This window comes from Ostrea edulis, chromosome 7, assembly GCF_947568905.1.
Source record: "Ostrea edulis chromosome 7, xbOstEdul1.1, whole genome shotgun sequence".
NCBI lineage: Eukaryota > Metazoa > Mollusca > Bivalvia > Ostreida > Ostreidae > Ostrea > Ostrea edulis.
In genome coordinates this window covers 11,107,545-11,134,503 of record NC_079170.1, presented here as the reverse complement: position 1 = coordinate 11,134,503, position 26,959 = coordinate 11,107,545, and the positions used below count along the sequence as shown (strand labels likewise).

At 34.9% G+C, this 26,959-nt stretch overlaps 1 protein-coding gene across 2 annotated transcripts; it reads right to left on the bottom strand.

Moving 5' to 3' along the window:
• Window positions 1–7,974: 7,974 nt before the first annotated feature.
• LOC125655364 (prion-like-(Q/N-rich) domain-bearing protein 25) lies at window positions 7,975–25,269 on the bottom strand. 2 transcript variants are annotated; one of them, XM_048885640.2, is made up of 15 exons: window positions 25,192–25,269; window positions 24,354–24,429; window positions 24,096–24,187; window positions 23,796–24,008; window positions 23,595–23,696; window positions 23,113–23,235; window positions 22,833–22,985; window positions 18,842–18,985; window positions 18,558–18,713; window positions 18,312–18,461; window positions 12,276–12,419; window positions 9,379–9,393; window positions 9,134–9,248; window positions 8,862–8,943; window positions 7,975–8,698 (listed from the first exon to the last, which is right to left on the bottom strand). In XM_048885640.2, exons 1-15 carry the CDS (start codon window positions 25,211–25,213, stop codon window positions 8,405–8,407), a joined length of 1,881 nt encoding a protein of 626 aa, XP_048741597.2. In that variant the 5' UTR covers window positions 25,214–25,269; the 3' UTR covers window positions 7,975–8,404. The 2 variants fall into 2 exon arrangements, with proteins under 2 accessions (XP_048741597.2, XP_048741598.2); XM_048885641.2 differs by lacking the exon at window positions 9,379–9,393 and having other exon boundaries at window positions 25,192–25,228.
• Window positions 25,270–26,959: the final 1,690 nt, after the last annotated feature.

Sequence of the window (26,959 nt, the reverse complement as noted above, 5' to 3'; positions counted from 1 at the left end):
ATCGTTCTTATCACAGAACATAACTATTGTTTGGTTAAAAAGTAGGGGTAGTTCTGAATGTGAGAAGAATGTAAGAGCCTACAGTTATGAATTCAAACCTTATACATGAACACATAGCGAAGGACAAGAGCTGGTACGTGTAACAAAATAATGAGGAACCTTCTGTTAATGAATACCTAACACTCTCCGAACTATCTTTTTAGCACTTTCAAGTTCGGGCAAAAGAACAATTTATCATTATCATCATTTTGTTTTCCTTGGCAAGAGCTTTAGACAAGTAAACTGTTTTTCTCACCCCCCCCCCCCCCACACACACACACACACACCCACCCCACCCAGCTTTAAAAACCCAATGCTAAATTTCGATGATTTGACAAGTATTTCTGATTATTTTGCGCCTATATTGATGAAACAAGTGTCAATAAATGCATGTACTCCTTTCGCCAAATTACACACTTTTGTATCATTTTTCTCTGATGTAACGTGAAGATAACGAACAGTGATCAATCTCATAACTCCTATAAGCAATACAAAATAAATAATCGGCCAAACACGGACCCCGACACACCAGAGGTGGGATCAGTTGCCCAGGAGGAGTAAGCATTCCCTATTGATCGGTCACACCCACCGTGATCCCTGTATCCTGATCAGGTAAACGGAGTTATCCGCAGTCAAAATCAGTGTGCAAAGAACGACTTAACAATCGGTATGAAACATGTCAGACAGCATTTGACCCAATGATAGGTTGTATTGACGAACTAGATCGTTATAACGACCATATAATTTGCAAAATGCTGACTTCAATCGAGACTGTTGAAACCCATATACCATCAACTTGTTTGTCAGTAGCTTACCTCGATTTAAAAACTGACTATACCCAGAACAAGCTCTTGCATATCGAATCAGTTGACATATATAAACACCATATGCAGGTGAAAATGGAATATTGCTACATAAATATGGGAAGTTGACGATGGAGAAGCTGAAACCATCCCGTTTGTCATACAGTTAAGTTGTCTGTTGGCCGTTATTGTCTACTTTCAATAAAATATCTAAGTATGAAGCAGAAGTGGACGACTCTGTGGTGTCCTTTATTTCGAGCTCACAAGGATATATCAAATCCACATATGAATGAAAGTCATTATTGTTAATATGAAAAATTTACTTTTCTCATGCATGTTTATACAATACACATATAAAAGTATCTGCATCAGAAATATACAAATATTGCACCATCTAAATGAAGTTCGTGGTCACACTATCTATTTTGTACGTACGTATGTTAATTCTGGGATTATTTCCTCGGGATGATATACTGTACACACAATTCCAATAAAGTGAATTGCGGAAAACTTAAGTGGGGATAAACCTTCGATACTTAGTATACAGAAGCGGTCAAGTGTCAAAACGGGGTATAGGTACTTATACCGGTCGTGTTCTTTGTTTAATGAATCTACCGTGACTACTTTCCGGAGTGTTTTTAATTGCATATTCACATGGGTTTTTTTATGTTCTACAGTGCTCATTAATATGCTATCTTCTTTTCACATACATTGTATATACTCATGAATTAAGAAATTAAATACTACTCATTATCATACAGATTCCTATCAACTTGATGTTTAACTCATGCCATCCATCTCAAACCAAACCAAACATCCCTTTTAACATGGCCCGGAGAATTTGTACAATAGTAATAGATGAAGATCGCAGAAATACATGATTATCTGAACTTAAGCTATTTTATGCAGACAGAAATATCCACCAAAATTAATTGAAACCGCTATACAAAAGGCTAAAGAAACTCCCATCACATAATTGCGAACTACTAAACAACAGGAAGAAACCAACAACAAAATTCCTTTCGTTCTTTCACACAACTCGAGAAATCACAACATATTCAAAACAGTCAAGCAGTTATCCCCTATTCTTCAACAATCAGAAAAATTAAATGACCTCATTCAGCCCATGGATATACTCCAGAGTAGACGTCAACCACCAAATTTGAAAAAAAAAATCTCACTAAAGCCAACATCAACCCCTGAAAAACTAGCAGTCTTCAAATGCGAGGATCCACGGTGTGGTACTTGCCAATTTATACAAACCGGCCACTCCATAACTTTCAAAAACGGAATGAACTTCAATGTAAATTCAACTATGACGTGTAAATCTCAAAATTGACTTTACTGTATGACATGCCCTAGATGTGGAAAAAACTATATAGGTCAAACAGGAACCAAATTGGCTGACCGTGTTCGTGTACATAAACAACAGATCAGAGATCATAAAATAAGAAACACACCGTGTAGCGGATTCGTGCGGGGAAGGCAGTTTTTATATTTTCCCATGTTACAAAGTAAATTAAGAAAATGAACAATTACGCAAAGCCAAGGAAAACTATTTCAAAAAACTCTTTAAGCCGAAACTAAACTGTTAATATGTTTACTTCATGTTATTTAACATGTACATTTTTACATAGAATGTCTCCTTTAATGTACAGGAATTCAGAGGCGCTTAAAACTTATAGACTGAACTGTTTTAAATATGTTTGTATTTTTAAAACTGCCTAACATTAACATTGTATAATGTTCTCACGTCACAATCATGACTGCATTATGTTTAACTTTGTCCATATAACATCCCGAGGATGACGTCATAATGGAACTTATTTATATTGTTTAAAATTGTACTGATGAGCCCGCATGGCGAAAGCGCTATAGATAAATTTTAAGTATTTGATTTTATTTGTTGACTTTATATATATATGCAAGGTGAAGATAACGAACAGTGATCAATCTCATAACTCCTACAAGCAATACAAAAGAGATAGTTGGGCAAACACGGACCCCTGGACACACCAGAGGAGGGATCAGGTGCCTAGGAGGAGTAAGCATCCCCTGTCGACCGGTCACACCCGCCGTGAGCCCCATATCCCGATCAAGTAAACGGAGTTATCTGCAGTCAAAATCAGTGTGCCAAGAACGGCTTAACAATCGGTATGAAACACGTCAGACAGCATTTGACCCAATGCGAGGTTGTATTGACAAACTAGATCGTTATAACGACCATAGAATTTGCGAAATGCTGACTTCAATTGAGACTATTGAAATCCCTGTACCATCAACTTGTTTGTCAGTAGCTTACCTCGATTTAAAAACTGACTATACCCAGAACAAGCTCTTGCATATCGAATCAGTTGACATATATAAACACCATATACAGGTGATAATGGAATATTGCTACATAAATGTGGGAAGTTGACGATGGAGAAGCTGAAATCATCCCGTTTGTCATACAGTTGAGTTGTCAGTTTGCCGTTATTGTCTACTTTCAATAAAATATTTAAGTATGAAGCAAAAGTGGACGACTCTGTGGTGTCCTTTATTTCGAGCTCACAGGGATATATCAAATCGACATATGAATGAAAGCTATTATTGTTAATAGACAAAACGTCATCGATATATCTAAAAGTCGAATGGAAGGTCACAGGGAGATATTTTTTCTTCTCACGTAGAAGTTTTTGAATAAATTCTGCTTCATATGAATATAAAAACAGGTCAGCTAACAAAGGAGCACAATTCGTGCCCATAGGATTCCAACGAAGACCTGATCACCAAAGACCACGAAGATATTGTCAATGAGGAACTCTAGCATATTTTTTATTTCAACTTCAGAGTACTTGTGCGTGGAATCAGAGTGGTGTTTAACAAAGTAAGTTTTTGAATGACTGATCACTAGATATGAATCTTTCCGTTTTCCGGTTTTGTTGAAGAAGCAACTGTCTATGATGTCAAAAAGTATAGTATTTAATTCATCGTGAGGAATGGTCGAATATAGTGTTGAAAAGTCATAGGTTTTAATGGTATTGATTTGGGGAAAATTCTGTGATTTCAAGTTTACTAAAAGTTCTTTAGAATTTTTTAGAATCCACATTTGATTAACACCACTTTTGGCATATGTAATCGCACAGTAAGTTTGAAGTTATATATATATATATATATATAAGCACTAAAGTTCCAACAACACCCGATACCTCAAAGTGTCGGATCCACAACATGGATACAAGGTCAAATACAAAAAATTATACAAAGCACTAAAATGACCAACGACACGAACAACGAGATTGTCAAATTTTCTTCTTCAGGACAAACGAAAACAATTACATAATGTGGTCAATATCAACAGTTGATATATATGGAGAGAGAGAGAGAGAGAGAGAGAGAGAGAGAGAGAGAGAGAGAGAGAGAGAGAGAGAAACAGAGAGAGAGAGAGAGAGAGAGAGATCAGTCATTCAAACAATTACGTTTTTAAACAACACTCTGATTCCACGCACAAGTACTCTGAAGTTAAACTAAAAATATACTAGAGTTCTGCATTGGTTTTTGGTGATCAAATCTTCCAACAGTCTGTTGGAATTCCCATGGACATTCATTTGAGAAAAGTTTCACGATTTCAAGTTTACTTAAATTTCTTTAGAAATGTGTTGAATTCACACTTGATTGACACCATTTCTGGCATATGTAGTCGCACAGTACGTTTGAGAAGCCATGTAGGGGCTTGGTATAACACTTACTGGATTTATCAATGTAACTTTGTAAGGGTTTTTATGAAGTTTAGGAATCCAGCATAGGTACGGTAACTCATACTCATCCAATCCATTGACTGGGATATTAAATGTGTCTAAATCTGATGCATGTTTTTGGAGAATTCCATATCTTGAAGGGGCAGTTGGAGTATAAGTACGATTGCCAAAAGTGAAATCAATGCGGGATAAAGTGGAATTAGTGCCAAGTTCGTTTGAAATACAATTGTAATAATGAGCCTTAGAACTGAACCAAAAGATATTCCTCATTTAACCTATCCAATTCTTTTATCACTTATGATTTACTAAACACAGAAGGATAGACGTTGCGTACTTTTGTTTTAATATGTTTAATGTTGAATTCTAATATTACTCTACTACTTTTAATCCATTCCGGCAATGTATCAATTTCTCCTTTTTGTTATTTAGTCCATCGTTTGGTATAATCTTCGACAGAATTGAAAACAGACATACAGTTATGTCGCCAATTGAAAGACCGGTGTTCTCTCTGTATTTATAGATAGATAGATACATAGATACAAAGATTGATTGATAGAGTGATAAATAGTAAAAAAAAAATAGATAGATAAATGATTAGATAAATCGAAAGAAATAGGTCAACCAAGAGAGTGAAAGTGAGATAGAAATTATTTTTGTTAACATCTTGGCTTGATTTTTTCTTTGCAGTTTAATCCTGGAAACCAGACGTGTTTTCTGTGCATTTTGTCTATGATGTGGATTTTATATGACTAAGTAACTAATACAAAGCAGATATGCGCCGATTAGGAAACCCTTGTTTGGCAGTCGATATTCTTCCCAATAATAGCTCGACTACGCCAATGCTCTTGTTTTCGGTATTAACACACCCGACTCTGCAAAACTGCAGCGGATACAGAATATGGCAGCACGAATCATCACTCGTTCCAAGAGAAGTGATCACATAACTCCAGTGCTGATTTCTTTACATTGGCTTCCTATTGACAGACGCAGCCAATACAAAATTATCCTCTACGCATATGAAGTGATTCAGAAGATGGCACCAAAATACTTGGAGGAGGTGATCACTGTTTACCAACCAAATCGTTCCCTAAGATCTGAAAATGCACTGACATTAGTCAGACCTAGATGTCGAACCTCCACATATGGAAACAGGCGCTTGAATGTGGCAGCAGCTACACTCTGGAACTCTCTGTCTGATGTCCTTCGCCGTTGTCAGAATTTGAACACTTTCAAAAATATTTAAAAACACATTTTTAGACTTGCATATTATTTGTATTATAGGTGGTTAAATCTTTATGATTTCTTTACCATCATTTCAACATGACTTTTTCAAGTGTATAATTGTATATTTATTTCAACTATTCTATTTTATATCATTTGAATATACGGCGTGGAACGTTTTTCATGCATATCATGTTGTAGATTTTAGAAATTTTACTTCACATTATTGATGTTTTTAGCATTGTTTTGATATTATCGGTCTTAATGCTATTATATTTTCCTTTACTTTAGAGTGATTATTTATAGTCATATAGGGCGATATATCAATAAATATTATTATTATTATCTACCAGTCGATGAAGACAGAGTCACTCTTTCCTGTAAGTGGTTGTTTTAGGTGACCCAAAAGGGGTATATACTCGGTACTACCCTCTCGGTTGAGATTAAAATTGAAACAAATTTTACTTACCCAGCGGTACTATGAATTCCATCGTGTGTTTTTAGCAGATATATGTGTGTTGTCATTTTCCAAAAACAATGGGAAAAAATGTATCTGTTTTAAAGACCGAGAAAATAAGCACCGCCTTCAAATTTACCTGGTCTGTGAACCCTTGTCAATCAGGAGAAATTAACCTTCAGATTGGATGCTAGAAATTGATGGACATTTGGTTACTAGTCTTTGTGTAAATCTTATCTATCTGATCTGGCGATCGAGGCGTCCGTGCAATCTTTTGTTGCTTACTGCGTTAACCTGCTCGATGGGGAAACGGTTTTGTCTTTTTCATGTAGAGATATAGTCACACAATAACAGTAATAAATTTTGCATGTACAATTACATAAATTATAAAAGAATATAGGTTTTGCTTAGGAATGGGTACGATTGATAATAAGTATCATTGATTGTTGAATATAATTTACACGGACATCCATTTTATACTAAACAGATTAATTATGAGTAAATACATTGTACATTAATGAAATCTTGTTTACACTCAGTTGAAAATTTATAGGCGTAATTTTCCCATCGAAACATGGCCACAAAAGTTTAACTAATCGGAAGAGAAATTAGCCACTATAAGGGTTATTTCTTGCTTATAATGGTTGGAATTGGGACCCAGAGGAAGAACAAATTCTTCGTCTTGACCAGTTATTAAAGGAACTGTCAGAAAATACGAATTTCCTGTTTTTGTAGGCCATACGTTATAGACGAGTCACACAGACAACTTTGGTAGGCAGATAGTTCTGATGTGTGGTTCAGAAAAAACAATTCAAACAGAATAAAACTTTCTAAGCTGTTTTTGAATATATAGTCACCATGGGGCGTGGGACGATGATCGGTACATCAGCTGTACATAGCCAGAAAATCTACCACAGTACGCAGAAACTTCCGTCGGAAACTGTATGTTTGGCAGTCAAACATCGTCGGATACTGGGTATCCGACGAACGAAGGCAGTCAAATGGATTAAAAAAAATTTGAATAAAGAATATTCTGCCTAAGTTTTCAATGGCTAGCGTTCTCATTCATATGAAATAGATTTATCGAGCTTGAATTCTTACGTTTGATTCATTAGATTTAATCATCAACGTTTCGATTAACCTGCACGAGAAAAATCACTACCATGAAATAATTTTTCAATCTTACAAAAACGTACAGGTAATGCAGGTAACACAGATAACATCCTGTATATTTGGGACGGTATATACAAGCTATCAAGGTGTCGTCGGGTTCGGGTTTTCACACCTGCCTTTAATGAGCTCCGCCCCACACTTAACTTACCTGAGGAAAACCGACTGGTTGAAAACCTCGGCCATTAAGTTCCTTTAACATTACAATTTGTATTTCTAAATGGCAAAGATTTGAATGGCCATTACTGAATATACAATTTGAATGCTTTTAAAGTTGATAGGTTGGTTCTCATACAAATGATTCTGGAGTGAAACAGCCTCGTGCTCTATAGAAATTTAATGTTCCATTTTTCTAATAGTTAATAAATATTCTCATCATATCATTACACTAACGTTCGAAGGCTCAAATATGAAATTTAAATACACAATATGCATAAGAGACCGGAGATTTCTGCACATACGCACGTTGAAAAGAGAAAAGTGAGTGAAAATATAAGAAATCGTGTTGTGAAATAAAATTCCCTGAGGGAAAGAACAAATGAAGCTCAGAATGTGAAATTTAATAGTTCACCATTAATCACAAGCACATGTAACACACATAACGATGGGAATAAATCAGAAAAAACTTAGTGTGCACATTAACATTCCACTCACTACAGCTGTTGAACTTTTAAGATTGGAACGTTTGCAAGGATGACACGATACAATTGTGGAGGTTTGATAAGGTATTACAGCATTCGTATACCTGTATTAAGTACCAACGTCTATATGATTCAGTATGATGTGTCTTGATATGTGAACATGCATCAACCTGCGTCCCAGAAAACCCGTCGTTGTACATCTATCCATATTCTGCTTCAACTTTCACATTTGACATTCGAGAAGTTGTTCGACGTACATATTTATTTGTTTTACATTCCAAACATTCAAGGTATACAATATATGAAAGCTTTACAGATGTAATTATCGCATATTTAGAGCGTGCTTACATCTATAGGTTCAGCAAAATCATACAAATCAGCTGATTTGGGGTCATCATCAGAACTCTGGAACATGCGTTTAGAGACATTTTCCGCGACGTCATACACGCCTTGACACAATGGTGCTTCCTTTTCATGGAGGTGGTTGTATACGTCATCACAAGGGTCCTGCTCTACAAACATTTGCTGAGAGAACGCATTATCTTCCTTTTTCACTGGTTCACTGAGGTGATTGCGTGTGTAATTTGCTACTCTTTGGGTATCTTGGTGAAGAAACGTTGAAGGTTCCTGAAAAACAATTTAGAAGAAACATAAACGGCAATAAAGTCGCTTTAACAAACATGATTTATTACAATACATATGGGTGATAATGTCATCAACAGATTCGTAAATTGATTCTAATTCCAAAATGCCTTATGCTACATGCAGTCTTTAGAGATTTGTGTCATACCACATAATTCCTAATATCACTGGGTACAGCATACAGAGTGGATTGACGATTGATGTTTTCTTGATCAGACTGTACTACAGACCTGGTCACACAAAAATTGTACAAAAGTAAAACACTGGTGTCGATCAATAAGAAACAAATTTAGAACAATTATACACACAAAACTGTCATTCACACAGTACGAACCAGTAATCCTATCAAGAATGAATACAAATATTGTACAATCAGTAACTATGCAAAGGCATAAAAATTAAGGAAATGTAATACTGCACCTTCCACCTCTGGAGAGTAGGTTTCTTCTACATTTACGTACAAGTATTACAATCCAGAAAAACATTCCAAACAGAAGTCCGCCTGCTCCGACAAACATAAATCGATATATTATTTCTGAAATAAAAACAATACAATGAATCACCATCAGAAAATATCCTTTTTACTTTTACGTGTATCATAGATATATATATAAAAAAAAAAAAAACAACAACGTAAAACAAGAAGTAGAACAGGTTCTACATACCTTCATTCCATCCGCCTAAAGGAAAATAGGTAAAGTTGAATGAAGGTATTTTAAAATCTCATACTCGGCGGGTTGAATGTAAATGTAAACCTCCCTACCAACCATTTGATTCAAAGAACAATCAACCATGGAATTGTGTGTAAAATGATACTTGTCAATTTTATTCATACGTCGATTTGATATATCCCAGTTAACCGGAAACAAAAGAAACCAGGGTTTTCTACATCTGATTCGTGTTTAGATATTTTTGTTAAACATAGATACTGACGGCAAACTAACAAACGGCTTCTCCATCGTCAACTTTCTATGTAATGTACCATTATTCCCATTATCACCTGCATCTGTAGTTGAAGGGTTTCATATCAATGTATGAAAGGTAAACATAACGAACAGTGATCAATTTCATAATCTTCTCAGCAATACAAAATAGAGAGTTGGGCAAACACAGACCCCTGGATATATCAGAGGTGGGATCAGGTATCTAGGGGGAGTAATGATCCCCTGTCGACCGGTCACACCCCCTGTGAGCTCTATATCTTGATCAGCTATAATGAGTTTGTTGAAAGATGAAGAGCTAGTCTATCGGAATGAAATATGTCAAACAGCATTTGACCAAACGATAGGTTGTATTGGCATGTTAGATCATTGTAACGATCATAAAATTTGCGAAATGCTGACTATAAACGAGACTGTTGTTATAGTTACAAAACAAGTAGCCTTCCACAAAAAATAAGTCGACAACACAGAGCTCTACGTTACGGAAGTAATATATACTCCTCCACCATTTCGTACGTTATATATGTGTAGTTGTGATCTTTTTTGTTTCATCATCAAATGCAGAACAAGTGGCCACAGTGTGTACAATTCCAGTTCATCAAATTATAAGAGCTCGTTCTGCGTAAGATTAATTTTTCAATCGAGGCATTCTACTGACAAATAATTTGATAGTATACAAATCTTAAAAGTCTTCTTTAAAGATAGCTTTTCCTAAATTCGTGGTCCTTAGATATAATGAACTAATTTTCCAAATACAAGATATCACTTGATGTGATGCTTACGTCTTCGAAACACAAATTTCCACTACTGGTATATCCAGGGATCCGTGTTTGCTTTATTCGCAATTTTGTATCTATTTGTAGGATTTATCAGATTGATTATTGTTTGTTATTTTCGCATTTTTATAATTGTCAATCCCTTGGCAACCTGTTGTTTGGATTTACCCCATTCTACTAATATATCATTGATCACTTGACCAAAGTAATGTAGAGAGATTAAAAGTTGATGTTACTCACCGTATAGGAATCCAATGCGAAATTCACTAAAGTTTCAATAAAACTGATTTTCTTATATATCAAGTTATAGAACACTACAGGACCAAATGATATTTCAGCAGTCAGAATGGGGAAACTTGACAATTTTGAAATGTACTGAAGTTTATAAGCACAGTTATAGTGTGTATAATTAATTCATCCTGTCTGTATTCATTCAAGATTCCATTACCTAGAAACTTTTCTGTATTCATGTGAATTATGTTTATAAATATTAATCAAATAAGATATATTCTCATAATGGAGGATTAAAACAATGGTATATGTATCAACTGAGCATCAGTTTCCACACATACAGTTTGTGTTGTATGCACATCACATTACATGTCCACTGTGTGTACAGTGTGCAAACAAAACAACATAAATTGCGCGTGAAACTTATATATCGCTCCAGAAGTGATGTGTAAATGTATAGAACACAGTAATTGTTGTGACAACTTTGGTCTTAGGCATTTATATATCATTAGCTATTTTCAATACTTTACCTTGATTTTTCCGAATTTAAAGTTGCGCCTCTTAGTCATGTCGGTAGTAGGCGTTTTTTAGACGAGGTTTCCAACCAAACAACAACTGACCGATTTATTTCTACTCATAGTGCTACATGTATAACACGTAATTCAATCATGGAAAGTTGAAAGATTTTAAGCAGTTTTTATATATCATTTGACATGGTCCTAAAAATGAACTTTGTATGCATACACATGTATCACAATATACATTGATCAAGCTGTAACAATTGTCGTGACGTTACAGCAGTAAGCTACTTATGACCTCATTATCATACTGATTTCATTCGTACCTATCCATGTACTGCGTTTCGACGTATACTTTCTAGAAATAGAATTCTTTAGAGATTTGTTTTAGCCTTAATATTTTTCAAACTACACGAGAAGGTGAAAATAACGAACGGTGATCAATCTCATAACTCCTATAAAGAATGCAACATGAGCACGGCAACCACGGACCCCTGGATACACCAGAGGTAGGATCAGGTGCTAAGGAGGAGTGGGCATTTAAGAAATAAATCATTGTAAATGTTGAATATGGAATTGATAGTTATAACTATTTATAAACGACCGAAGATAACGAACAATGACCAATTTCAAAAATCTGAAAACAAAATCAATGAATGACTCATCAATATACTTAAGGCTGTGTAATTGTAAAATTTAACCTCTAATACAGCCTTTGTCTTCTCTGATGAACCCGCTATCGCAGGAACACGAACTATTTAAACCAAAAACACCAGCATGTAGTATTTCTGTACACTGTCTGTCAATTTCACATGATTCACCAAGGCCTTTACCGGCTGAATACACGGTATTAGTAGCAATATATCAACACTAATCACATTAGATTTCAAACTCGAAAGCTTAGTTTGCTATGCCGATCTCTTGAGATAAAAATAATTGCAGCAAAAATAGTGCCTAAACGTACAAGAAAATATATTCAATCCCGCATTATATAACTCCACGGCCTTGCCGTCAGAGTTTGTAAGACATAACTCTCACCATCTCTCTTTCTCTTGCATATTGCTGTTTAAGTGAAGATGTCCATAACTATGGTTACCTTCGGTACATTTCCCATTAGACTCAACAATGCCTTTATTGCAAAAGCATAGTGATCTGTTTCCAAACAATCCACATACAGTTGCATTTGTAGTCCCGTTACATTGCAAACCATACTCACAGGATTCAAGCAGCTGTCTACCAACTGAAATGTAAAGAATGAAAGTTAGGAATGCTTTGTTTGTTTATGTTGTATTAAAAACTGTATAAACAATGGACCATTGCACATCGCCTTAACGAAATATCCGAAAAACAAAGCAGGGTATTGGGAAGAACACATTGATTTTCATTTCTTATGGCAGGGTCTGTTACGGCACGTTTGGTCGCCCGGTGGCAATACGTGCGGCACGTTTTATCCCCAGCCGATCAAACATGCCGCACGCATCGTCGCCCGACAACCGAATGTGCCGTAAGGATGGGCACGATTGTTCGTCAATATTTGGCCATATCCGAGTACGAATGGTCGACACTCAAGCCCCATGTCCCAAACCTCAAATTTGCTTTTGTTTTGCAAAAAAGTGTATGAGTTCATGTGTGTGTGTGTGTTCGTTCGTGGGTGTCTGTGTGTTTGAGTGACGGTGTGAGTGTGTGCGCTTGTGTATGTGTGCATGCATGTGCATATACGTGCATGTGTGCAGCTATATGCGTGTGTACGTATATGTGTACATTTATGTGTAACAAAGTTTGTTTTGCATTACTCACGCACATACGTGCACACATTTTTAACACAAGTGAGGAACAATACAAAGCCAACAAACAAAAAACCTACGCATATCTGGATGAAATTAGATGTGAATTTATTTTGCAAACACACAAGTCGCAACACTTTAACAACACAATACTCTACGTACCATCCTATGACACGCCGTTTTACATTTACTTTTCTTCAAAGATATCTCATAAATCTTATAAGACATCTTATAAAAGATATAGAATAACTTGATATGTTTTATGTGCGATATCTTATACAGTATATGATATATCTCATAAACTTTATAAGATGTCTTATTAACGTTTTTGATTTAAGATAGCTCATTCACTCTAATATGGTATTTAATTAAGAAATAAGGTATCATTTAAAAATATTTATCGGGATATAAATACGGGTTGGGCCCGTGAAAATTTGATCACGTACCAACCCGTAATTATATCCCGATAAATATTCTTAAATGATACCTCATTACTTATATTTACATTTTTGATCGGTAACATTGCTGAATTGTGTTAACAACACGTTTCCATACATTTCACATTGTTGTCCTGCACAACGAAGTGTCATGTATGTTCAAAATGACGAAAACACAAAACAAAGTTTCATCAAATGAAGAACTGTTTTGATTATTAAGACGCTAAAAAGCAAGCATATCAACATATACATATACATTAAATCGGGAGTATATAATGGGAGACTCTTCCAAATGTCTAATTCCAGGGGGAGGGGTATGATTTGAACGGGGGTGCACAAGGTTACACTTGCAGTTGTGATGCGCTTTCACTTTTGGAAGGAGAAGACGATGAAGATCGATTTTGAAAGATATGTGGATATTACGGAGTTAACAGAAGACTGAAGTGGAGGAACGTGAAGAACAGGACGGCAGACGTCAGGTGTAGGCACATCATTTATAGACAGGACAGAGGACGCAGCTCAGATGAATCTCTGGAAAGAACTAAACATCGCAGAAAAGAATGTGGAAGTGCACGAAAGTAAGGGACGGTTTGGATTTGGATGTGTAGTTGTTCACAAACATGAGCTCACTGAACGCTTCTTTTGACTCGATAAATTTCTGTAATAGGTTTTTAACGACGCCTCGCTTCGATGTCCCGACATAAACTTGGAAACCGACATCAATCACCTTATGGCTGCTGTGGCACGGAGGCAGTGGGGGTGTAGGTCTTCATGCACTTCAACGACTTATCGACCATACATCCTGTGAATTACCTTTTTGCTAAAGCCTAATGTCCCCGATGACCAGGGTGAAGTTGTAGCAGACGAAATTTTAGACATACATTAGTAACTATAAATACATTATTTACAGAAAAGCTTTTATCGATTATTGATGAACATTCACTGCTGTGAATACAAATAAAACCATAAATACATTTTGTGATGTTCATTTCATCTATTGATAGACTTCTGTAGTAAGTGAGAGCGATTGCTAGATGTGTATTGCCTTAGTAAAAGTAGTACCTGTTACCTACTTTTAACAAATGTTGATACGCACAGCCGTGACCACTGTTGACCCTATAGTGGATTTATGCAGTGATAAATACGTATTGCTCGTAATAGTGTTATGTAGAAGAATACAGTTGAAAATGTAAATATTAACTTTTATAAGGTATTCTATAAAAGAAATTTTATAATATATCTCATATATTTCGTAAGATATCTTGTAAAATATATAAGATATCTTATGTATTTTCAGATATTTCTTCAACTTTATAAGGTATCCTTTATGTTTTGTAAGATTGTTCTTAAACTTTATAAGATATCTTCTATTTTTATAAGATATCTCATCAATCAATTTTTATAAGATATCTTATAAACTATATCATATTGTTGTGTAATATTTGCACTTGAGTGACATCTATGACCTAGATTGTTCTAGAATTCAATGTTTATCATGTAGTAGATAGATGACGAACGGTGTCTAACAAGAATGAACTAGAAAATGTGAATTTAGCCGATATTAAGTTCTAGTTAGACAAGCACTTTGGGCATTTTGGATTATGCTATAACTGGGACTAGGATTTAGGAATTTCGTCGGAAATTAACAACCCATTTATGATTTGTTTTATATACAGATTCAACTCGGCACGGACATTGTTTATTGTTCACCTATTGCATGTTAGTTCCTTTATTACTATTATAATTTTCTTTCAATAATTGCAAATAAATATTATTATTTGTTTGACTGCATTTGTTAGTAAATTCTGCTACTGGATAATTCTGACCCATAACAATATGAATTTATTTTCATAACATGTATAAGATATCTTATAAAACATATTTCATAACCCATATGTTTTATAAGATATCTCATAAAGTTGATGAGATATATTTTTAAGAAATCATTTATGAGATATCTTCTTATAAAACATATGAGATATCTTATACGTTTTATAAGATATCTTACAAGAATAATTTTATATCTCCTATATCTTATAAGATATCTCATAAACTTTATAAGATATTTTGTTTAATATGCAAGATATCTCACAAACTTTATGAGATATCTGATTTAGTTTTGAAAAATATCATATATTTTATGAGATATATTATGAACTGAAGATTAAACGAGACGTCTTATAAAATTTATCAGATATCTTATTCAGAATAGAAGATATTTCATAGATTATATAAGATACCTTTATAAAGCAGTAAATATAAATATGGCGTGGCATATATCCTGATAAGTATGAGTGCGCATACACGCATAAAAATACACATGAGCACACAGAGTGAAATACAAAGCAAGTACTACCATTTGTTATGATTTGATAAGAAAATGAAATCATTGAATTCGGCATAAACAACACTGTCTGCATAATTTTATGCACTAGAAAGCGCCACATCCCCTTTAGCTATTGCCAGCCAATTCTAAACAATTATTCGGTTTGATATAACCGAAAGAAATTGAAGAAGAAATTGGAGATGAAGGAGGAGGAGGAGGAGGAAGAGGAGGATTAGAAGGGAGAAAGAGAAGAAAGTGGAATAGATGCTGGAGGAGGAGGAGGAGGAGGAGGAGGAGGAGGAGGAGGAAGGGAGAAAAGCAAAGTTGGGGTTTGGGAGTGACAGCTTGGGTGGCGACCATTCGTTCTCGGGTATGGCCTAAATTGGCTATCAATCGTGTCCACTCTCACGGCATGTTCAATCGCCCGGCGACGATACGTGTGGCACGAATGGTCGCCGGTGACCAAACGTGCGACACAAATGGTCGTCGACGACCAAACGTGCCGTAACAAGGGTCAACTGAACAAAGTATGTTGACCATATTAGTGTGAATAATTACATGTTATATAAGTACTGTTAAAGTAAATACAATGTTTTAATGAATGTTTATAAATCATTTAATTTTACATGTTACACGCTTTGTCATTGGTTGACAAAATTATTGGAATATCGTATCCAACAACAAAAAAATGGCCGGAACTACTTTCTATTGGATTGTTGGGGATTCCTCTGGATGCTTCTTATTTATATATAGATTAGAAAATCATGAAAAGAAAAACTTAACAAATCTATCGACCTATATAAATTTATTAAACAAAAGCAAACAAATATCAAATATAAATAATAATCAATTATGCAAAATGAAATAAACAGGGCCATTTGAGGACACACACCCCAAATATAACAACACACGTCTGCTTCTGCAATTCCGGGCTGGGAGTTAAATGTATTCAACCGTGGATGACAATAGTCCATTTGCACTTTGCGACAATTTCCTTCATGTCGCAAACCCAAATATCAGACACACCACACACTGCCTCAGAGATACTGCAATATCGTAGCCCTTAACGACTATGGTTTCGAACTCCGGCATAATATGTTTATGAGTGAGCACCGAAACGAGGCTTCCGTACGACGCTACAGCAGTTGTGACACCTTAGAAATTTACTGATAAAACTCGAAAAACCCTCTGTAACACTAACTTCTCCACCTGGAAGCCGTGACAACCCTCAAGAGAACCCTACCTTGCATTCCACATCATGATTATTACGTGTCCCACGCTTTCCGTTAGTACCGACATCGAACTTTGCACTTAATTCCGGTTCCACTCAACAAAATTCCAGCAATTTTTTCTCAACAGGAATTATATCTAACAAATCCTTTCAAAACTGCATTATTCAGTCCACAAGAAACCCGTTTGCTCAACAGTAAACAACAGCTCGTGTAAGTCACCATCGGGCATAACGGACTTAGTTGTTTTTAAAGTTGTGTATTCACAAATTACTAAGCCCATCTCGAAATGACATAGAATGTAGTCCAAGAATAACTCGTTAATTCAACTCAAATCACATAATGTTTCATCATATAAACTCAATGTTTTAAAATATTAAATGATAAGGAATAAATCCATTACTTTTTCGTTGGATGGAGGTATATCCGTACCTCAAAAAAAAGACGGAAAACTCTTGTATTATGCGCTACGCACAATGATGCAGTTTTCCGTCTTTTTTTCGTGATATACCTCCATCCAACGAAAAAGTAGTAAATTTATTCCTTAATTCAATCATATTTAATTTTAGTTATAAGTTTTTTGATAGCATTTATGACCAATGGATGCTGTTTGAGATTTTATATTCTCTTACTTGGTACACATGATACATTCACCCATTCAAATCCATCCTTGCAACCACAGCTGTTAGCTTGGCTCTCTGTATTGTATTCGCACACATCTGCATTCTTTGTCTTAGTGCACTTGTCATCCATTGTGCACGCCTCAAATATTCCCTTCCCAACTGATAATTTGATACACTTTGTATATCACCAAGTTTTGAAACATAGTCATTTTCTTTTACATACATGTAGTGCTATTTCTATTCAGAATGGAGACAAACCTGGTCAATGCTACAATGCTCCTGATCAATGAGTAACAGACTAATACAAGTTGTTGATGGAACGATTTTTTTATGTTTTCTTCCTAATCACAGTGAAACACCTATATTTAATTCCTTATCAACGAGATCGCCTGACGCCCATTGTATTGGACTTATTTCACAACACACATTGTATTGATAATTTCAGAATAATACCTCGGAATTTGTTTTCACGTTTTGTTTTTATCGAAATGCATTGTATATAATTATATATATGCTATCACTGCATAATATAACCAACAATCATATTTGATTTGAGTTACTAATCATTTTCAGTAGATTTAGGATGTGTTTGGTATCTATATTTTGATATCATTTTTACAAATATTTTTTGTTCTATGCAGCTTGCTATCTATATATCAAAAATACACTTAACAATATCGTGGGTTCGTTATATTGCGCGTATTTTTTTTTTATTTTCAGATTTTACTCATACCTTTGTGACATGTTAAGGAAGCCATGTCAGCTATGTATTGAGGTCCACAGACACACACCTTTCTATCACCAACTGTTCTGCATATCCCCAAACCCAACGTTCCATTGCACTGATCATCTACTTCACAAGTCTCAAAAAGCTTTTTATTGACTATAATACAAGAATGAAATAAACATCGTTTAAAGAATGAACATATTATATTAAAATGCAAAAGCGAATAAATCTCGTCCTGCGAAAATGTCCAACCTGGTAAACAATATGAACCATTTGTTAGAAAATCGTCATTGCAGGCACATGTTTGAGTCCGTGTACCGTCGTCCTCGCTGTAGATACATCTCCCGCCATTTTGTGTACCGGTACATTCTTCATTGATTATACACGTATCCCCAATGACTGACCCAACTATTAACATATCAACAAATATGAACCAATATTTACCTTTACGATCATTATAATTTAGAATAATTTGATGATATCCCTCCCATTTTAGTAGTATCTCATTGTTACAAAAATTATATTCTACATCAAACCTTTCATACAAACGCCTTTTACTACTGTGTGATTATCCGGACAGTGACACATTTGTATACCAGCGATGACTTTACATACCCCTGCCCCGTGAGTTCCTGTACATTGTCTTTGTGATTCACAAGATTGGAAAAGGCGTCGATTACCTATAATGAATAATTAAACCTGTCGGAAAATTCATACAACGATAAATCATTGCCTTGAGTACGAGGTGAATACTCCTTTATGAGAAAATCGTGTGATTTTAAGCATTTCAGTTGAAGTCTTTCTTTACTCAAAAAATGGCATTCCATCATTCTATGTAATGCATTAGAGTTACAGTGGTGAATCATAATGTCATCAACAAATTGACGCTCAAATGTCGGGTCAGGAAGGTTCAACACGTTTATTACCTGTAATATATCTCAGAATTCATGTAAACTTAATAGAGCACATGAATGGGTAACATATCGTCACATTTATAATTAGATATGACGTATAATTCTTTATGACACAATGACATGCGCAATTTGGAACGTAAATAGAAAACAAGGATTTCTAAAGTTTTATCACAAAATTTAAAACAAGGAATTGTAACTAACACTCAGAGCGAGATAAAACAGTCCGATACTGCTAGGAGTTTGGTGCAAAACAGATGTACAATGTGTCTTGTGATTTGGTTGTATACGGAAATGGGTCTCTTGCAGAACAATAAGAAAAGGGGAAGATATGGAACGGTTAAGCCGCCATTTCATGTTCGTTTGCTATTTAGTGATTGTGTATACATCATTATGTGATGTGTTTCAATTTTGACCCCCAATGATAGGTTGTATTGACAAACTAAATCTTTATAACGACCATACAATTTACAAGATGCTGACTTTAAACGAGACTATTGAAACCCCTGTGTCATAAACTTTTTTGTCAGTAGCTTACCTCAATTTAAAAACTGACCATACGCATTATGCCATGTGCTCCTCTCATGATGCCATGAGCATTAATCATGCCAATAACATTCATCATTATGGCATGTTCATTTATCGTCATATGTATTTATCATTATGTGACGTGGTTCTTTGATTATATGGTGTGCATTAATCACTACATGATGTGCATTTATCATCATGTCGTGTGCATTTATCATTATGTCATGTGCTTCTCTCATTATGTCATGTACATTCATCATCTTATCATGTGCAAATTTAGGTCGCTAGGTAATGTGATTTTCTCATTATTTTTATATGATGTGCTTGTTTCGTTTGTTACGCCTTGAGCATACATCTATATGCAAAGATCATTTTGTGGTGTGCAAACACCGTTATGATGATGACGATCAAGATCAAGTGACATGATAACTGTAAAGTTCAAAAATTGCGGATGGAATGATAGAATCAGCATAGATGTAATAGGAGGGACTGCCGACTTGTGACATCATCGTTATGTCTCTATTGAAAGTATTTCCTTGCGATTTCGGTGCCCTCCCCGGAGTGCATAGGAAGTCACATTAGTTCGTACAAGTGGAATCAGGATGTATTTCAATTTTTGGGTTTTTTTTTTTGTTTTGTTTTTTTGTTTTAGGATTGCAGCTGATTTGTGATAAATGAAAAATGCTGAACTGGACTTGGGGTTTTCAAACAGATTATAATAATAATAATTATTGGTTTTATATAGCGCATTTTCCAGCGTATGCTGCTCAAAGCGCTTTACAATACATTATTAACCCGGCAGACCTTATATCAATCTAGAACTTTCTCAGCTTCCTGGGAAGCCCAAGAGAGCAAATCCTGCTGTTGTTGACCTTGATTCTTGGTGACCGGAAACACTTGGATATATAATCCATACACAATTTTACTCTTAATGGTGTGTATTTTAGATCACTTAGATTTGAGTCGTCCAAATAGTCTATTGTTAATCTTAATTAAACACTATCTAGAGTAAAAGTCAAATGGAGATTAAATATATAAGAGCCTCCAGCTGCCAAAACTCAATGATAACAACAGCAATATTTGCTCTTTCGGACTTAATCTCTCTGAAAACTCTAAATGCCAGTTCGGCATTTTTTATTTATCATTCCATCCGCCATTTTCTAACTTTACAGTTATCACGTCACGTGACTTTGATCACCATCATAAAGAAGTTTGCACACAACATAATGATATTTGCATATAACATAAAGATGTTTGTTCAAGACGTAATGAACCAAAAAAGCAGATCGTATAGAAACAAAATCTTTTCACATAACGAAAAAAAGCACGACATAATAAGTGAATATGACATAATCAGAAAAGCACATTGCATAATGGTATAAAATATGCACATGACATAGTGGTAAATACATATGACATAATGATGAATGCACATGACATGAGAGATGCACATCACATAATAATTAATGTTCATGATATTATAATTAGTGCACAACAGATAATAAAGCACACCGCATAATGATAAACGCAACATAATGATAAATGCCCCTGAAATAATTAGTGCTCATGACATAATGAGAGAAGCACATGACTTAATGAGAGAAACACATGACATAATGAGAGAAGCACATGACATGATGAGAGAAGCACATGACATGATGAGAGACCCACATGACATGATGAGAGACGCACATGACATGATGAGAGAAGCACATGACATGATGAGAGAAGCACATGACATGATGAGAGAAGCACATGACATAATGAGATAACCACATCACTAAATGATGAATGCACATGACATAATGATAGACACATGACATAATGAGAAGTTCGTGACAGAATGAGAGAAGCACATGACATGATGAGAGAAGAACATCACATATTTATGTATACACATCACTAAATACTAAAATAACTTCAGAAGACAGTTACGGTGTTGTATAAAAAGACGTGCAAATAATCAGTTTTGAGGTTGATAAAGAGGATCGGATCGAACCTTTGCGAAAAATTACTCAAATATTCAACCATTTTAGAGAAAATTCTGTTTCAGAAGAAACTGTGAAAATTTCTCATGTTTCGGAAGAAATCGAACAGGCGTGTTGTTATGTAAACATTAAAAGTGTAGCTTGGGCTAAGGGGGAAAGCAATGAAACGTAAATGGTGACTTGAACCATATCATATTTTTTTAATTAAGTTAAGTGGTAAGTGGAGATGATAACCTTGCATATGTGTGACAGAGAGTGGATGCTCTAATACATGAGTCCTGGTCACGGCACATAAGTCATCATGAGTATTTGGTGTTGTATCTTTTGGAAAGGACCTCGTACCTTGGTAGTTGTTAACTGTATTACAAACGCCCAAAATGCATAAAGATCATCCATAATAACTATTGTCAGTTGCTGTCAGACATTTCCCCAAAAATAACTTTACATTTTCAAGACGACAATGCGACAATGCATAGCACATGGAGTGTCATTTTCAAAAATAGCTATGGTATGCTATGGCCATCATAATCACCAGATTCAAATAATATATTATTGAAAAGTGTTGGTCATTGTCGTTTTTGGGGGGAGTTCTATAAAGAAAATGTTCAATTCACTTTCTAAAGGAATTCTCAAGATATTATAATCAAATGGGTCTGCCGCAAAGTACTATCTGAGTCTCATTTATTTTAATCCATCCATATTCACATTTTTGCTGGGTGTTTCAAACCGGATCTACATTTAGCTACCGCCACGATGAGGTCATTTCTTTTGTGATACTATGATCCTACACGATAAATCATATTCAAAGTTTTTTACTGAAGACTTTACAAAATCGGTATTATTTGATATGATAATAGTTGTTATGCATAAAGGGATATATACAACTGATATGACTTAAAGGAATTATCGTCATACATGTGTACAGTGTATCTGTATCCTGCTTATAGATAGCATAAACATAAGCATAGAACACAGTATTGGTTTGGAAAACTTGCAGCACAGAAGTGACATACCAATAAATTACCTTCCATTATTTGTCCAGATATGTAAATTTTCTTACTAATACTGTTAAAATATGTTGGGTTTTAAAAGGGACATACCTTGTAAACAATTCGAACCCTCTTGAAAGAATCCTGGGTCACAGGAACAGACACCACCACCTCGACTCTGTTTGTTCTGTTGACACCTCCCAGCGTTTACAGTACCAGTGCACTGACCGTCGTGAGAGCATGATTCGTTCAAAGACATCCCAACTGTACAATGTAAATAAATATATTTCATTGCTTCTATCAGGAGTCATTTTACTTTCAAACATGAAATCAAACATAGCAAAAGCCTAGTGGATATCATTTGATCACTTTATGTGTAATATCTACTAACCAGGCAAGCATTTACCACCGATGACTTTAAATCCTTTCTTGCAATGACATGTCCTATTCTCACATTTAGTGGTTTGTGTGCACTGCACGTCCTTGTCACAGGATTCAAAAAGGTTGCGTCGTGCTTATATCAAAATAAGAATCAAAATATTCAAAATATTACGCACTGTGTTTTCAGTGGGCTAAATAGATATGACTATACAGTTTTGATCAGTGATAGATATACCATTGTTTGTGATATTTCATTGAGTATCGAATTTCGATGTTTTGGGGGTGATTAAACCAATATCACCTTTCACTAAACAAAATACTATTTTTTTGTCAAGAACGAACATAAAGTATCAGTTCAAGAAATTCACCATCGACAAAACTTTATGTTGACAAATGCACAAAGTTTGATTCCCAAGAAATTTAATGAGACACGGTCTAATTTTGATTCTAGAATGCAATAATTTGAATAGCCAATGATAAAGTTTTCTGTACCAATACAAAGTCCTTTTTCATTTTCATCCTCAAATAGCTTTCTGCAGAATTCTCTTTCAGTGTTGCAACCTCTTCCATCATCGCATATGTTTACGTTATGTGCTACAATATAAGGAAAGGAAGTCAAACAATAATATAACGCAAATGCATGTATCTATATATTCTGGATCGTTATTAGGAGAATATATATGTATGTATTACCTTTTGTAGGTTGACATGAGACATGGATCTGAATTTCGTTGAACGAACTATTTCCTTGGCATTGGTTAGGCATAATAGAAAATTCATATTTCTTCACATTTGCATAGAGCCTTACAACAACACCGCTAAGCCGGATCGTTTCATTTGATGATGAATTGTCGAACGAAGTGAGAAGTATGCAAGTCTCCTCATTTTGATGAGATCTCAAGTTGTCTGAAATATGAAGAATGGTGTAGAGAATCTTAAACACCTAAATATAATATCATGTTTCTTTGTATTTCATTTGTTATTACGCAATACCTTGTCGAATTAGTGATGACATTTCCTGTAGAAAAAATTCACAACTTCCATCGCTCTGTACAAACCGGATAATATCTTGAATGCTGAATTCCCTGCAAATGCAAGAATTGTTCATCATGGCGTGGATCCCTGATACGGTTTCGGCACAAATTTATTAAATATTCCATTTTTTAAAATCATTTTACGACAATTTAAAAACATTAATGTGGACGAAAAATAAAAATTCTTTAAATTAGGTGTTTCAAAGGAAAATCTTACTCTTGGAAATGCAGAGAAAACATCGACTTGGTCGACAACAAAATCCCATTCAGACTGATCACGAATAGAAATATATCTATAAATTGACAAGGAAACGAGGAAGTAAACATAAATGTATAGCTCAAACGAAGTGGAGATAAAAACAAGGGCTTTCACCATAATTTTCAAACTGGATTGAAAAGAGTATGTAATATTTTGTAATCATAAAAAAACTATTCCTGTAAAATTTAGTTTGAATAAAGTGAAGTTAACGGAGATCGATAACAAAAACAAAAAATGAGTTCCGGAAACATCAGAGTACGGAGGAGGTGTCTGGGAATTTGCATCCATTGCAAACCTGTCCCACAGGCCTTGATACTTATATACTGGCTTGTTCACATTCGTTGCTTAGATAAAAATACTCAACAATATATTGCGTTATGTTAATTTCTCATAATGTTGTGTAATAGAATTACATTTAACACATCCTGATGATCTAATTTGAGTTTGCGGTTGACTACGGAATATTTTGTTGACATAATCTCAGTGGATGTGACTGGTACAAAGTGAATGCTTGCTCCTTCTAGGTACTTGATCCCATCTCTGGCATCTTCGTGTTCTGAATTTGTCCTTCTCTTAATTGTGTATTCGATGGGAGTTTTTAGATTGATCACTGTTCAATATCTTCACTTGTTCATTTTCCAACATTTTTAGGTGCGATTAAGTAAAACTATTGACAGAAATTATGCACAACAAAGTTTTATAGAGATACAATGTATTAGATTTGCGGTTACATTTGAACTATGTTGATAGATATTACTAAAGCAAAATATCTGTATTGAGATCACCAATTACTTACCGACTAACTCCATTCCCCTCATTATGGTTGTCTATCTAATTTATTTAGCATGTATTCATTATATAGCAAAACTTAAACATATCCACATATGCAAATTTGAATTATGAATATACTTTACTTGACAATCACGCTCGCTTCCTCATTGTTATTCTTAGTACCATTTAAAATTAAGGAAATTGTCATTAATTGTTTTATTTTAACAGCTTCATTTTGTGCATAATATCTCATCTGATACTTTTATTAGCAGCTGCACACGGGGTATATGTTTCTCACCTGATTATACAGACCATGTTCTACGTTTACCTGACTAAAACAAACATCTAGTGGCGGATGGATCCTGTCAACAGGGGGTGATTTCTCTTCCTAGACACCTGATCTCACATTAGAAAATTCCAATGGCCCGTGTTTTCCCTATTATCAATGATTCTTATCATTTTCTTATCAATTGTCCACCTCCGTCTAAACAAATCCAGAGGAACTTGTTACAAGGAGTTTGTCGCACGATAACGATACATAACTAGCAATAAAATCACACAAAGTAAGCATATTCCATTGAACATAACGGGTACTGGATTAAATTGAACCCTTAATTATATTTAAATATCAATCACGAATGTTGGACAATGATAATGGAAAAAAATTCGTTTACCTGATCAAGATATATGGCTCATGACCGGTCGACAGGGGATGCTTACTCCTCCTAGGCACCTGATCCCACCTCTGGTATATCCAGGGGTCCGTGTTTGCCCAACTGTATGTTTTGTATTGCTTGTGGGAGTTGTGAGATTGATCACTGTTCGTTATCTTTGCCTTTCATAATTAACAATATTGATATGTGATAGATGTAACCCATCAGATTATTTCGTTACTGTTTAAATTAAACAATCCGCCATTACATACAAATGGCGGTTTGACGTCATCAATATAGTAAGATGATCCATCTGACTTGTATCATAATTCTAAACGAAGACAACACTCCGGTTTTATACTCTCTTGGAATTTGTTTGAATTACTAATTTTTCTTAAGAAATTAATATTACGCTGGTATTTTAAGGCAGGTCATATTCCAGTTATGAATGTAAATTGCACCACCTCTAAGATCTGTCCTACACAGAGGGAAGGAGCTACTAACGTTTTAATCTGTTTGGGTGTTTATATGAGAATATTTTGTATCATAACATGACAAATATGAGCCTTTCTATGACGTCATGATGTTATACATGTAGTTAGATTTCGAATGTATCTTGATAGGAAATAAAAAAGCAACACACTTCACCAGGATTTAAACACTGATCAAACTGGCAATAATGACAGTAAAACACCCATAGTTTATCAAAAGAGCAGCTAGAATCTTACCACTCCTTTGAAAGTTTTCATATAAGGCGAAGATAGCGAACAGTGATCAATCTCATAACAGACTACTCTAACAGTAATTGTCGTGTACCTTAGTTTATGACCTTTTACACAGTGTATAAAAAGGCTCTAACAATATGTACCAAAGTGTGTTACTTTTGCAGTCTTAATTGATTGTGTGACCGAGGAAAATCAGATCGACATGTTAAATGGAATGTTTTTTCCGCTAAACAAAATTGTCAATGAATGAAATCAACATACCTTCATTATATCAATACTTCCTCAGTGTTTCAAACATATATTCCATATATCCTATAATACTCAACATTTTGTCGATATGTATATATATATATATATATATATATATATATATATATATATATATAAAGTCAAAAAATAAATTCCAGTACTCAAA

Coding starts and splice junctions, on each gene's coding strand:
- LOC125655364 (XM_048885640.2), bottom strand. CDS start 25,213: ATGAGGGGAATGGAGTTAGTCG. Junction 24,188..24,353: donor TTTTCTCTGCATTTCCAAGA/GTAAGATTTTCC, acceptor TTGCATTTGCAG/GGAATTCAGCATTCAAGATA. Junction 18,714..18,841: donor AAAAGGCGTTTGTATGAAAG/GTTTGATGTAGA, acceptor ATATGTTAATAG/TTGGGTCAGTCATTGGGGAT.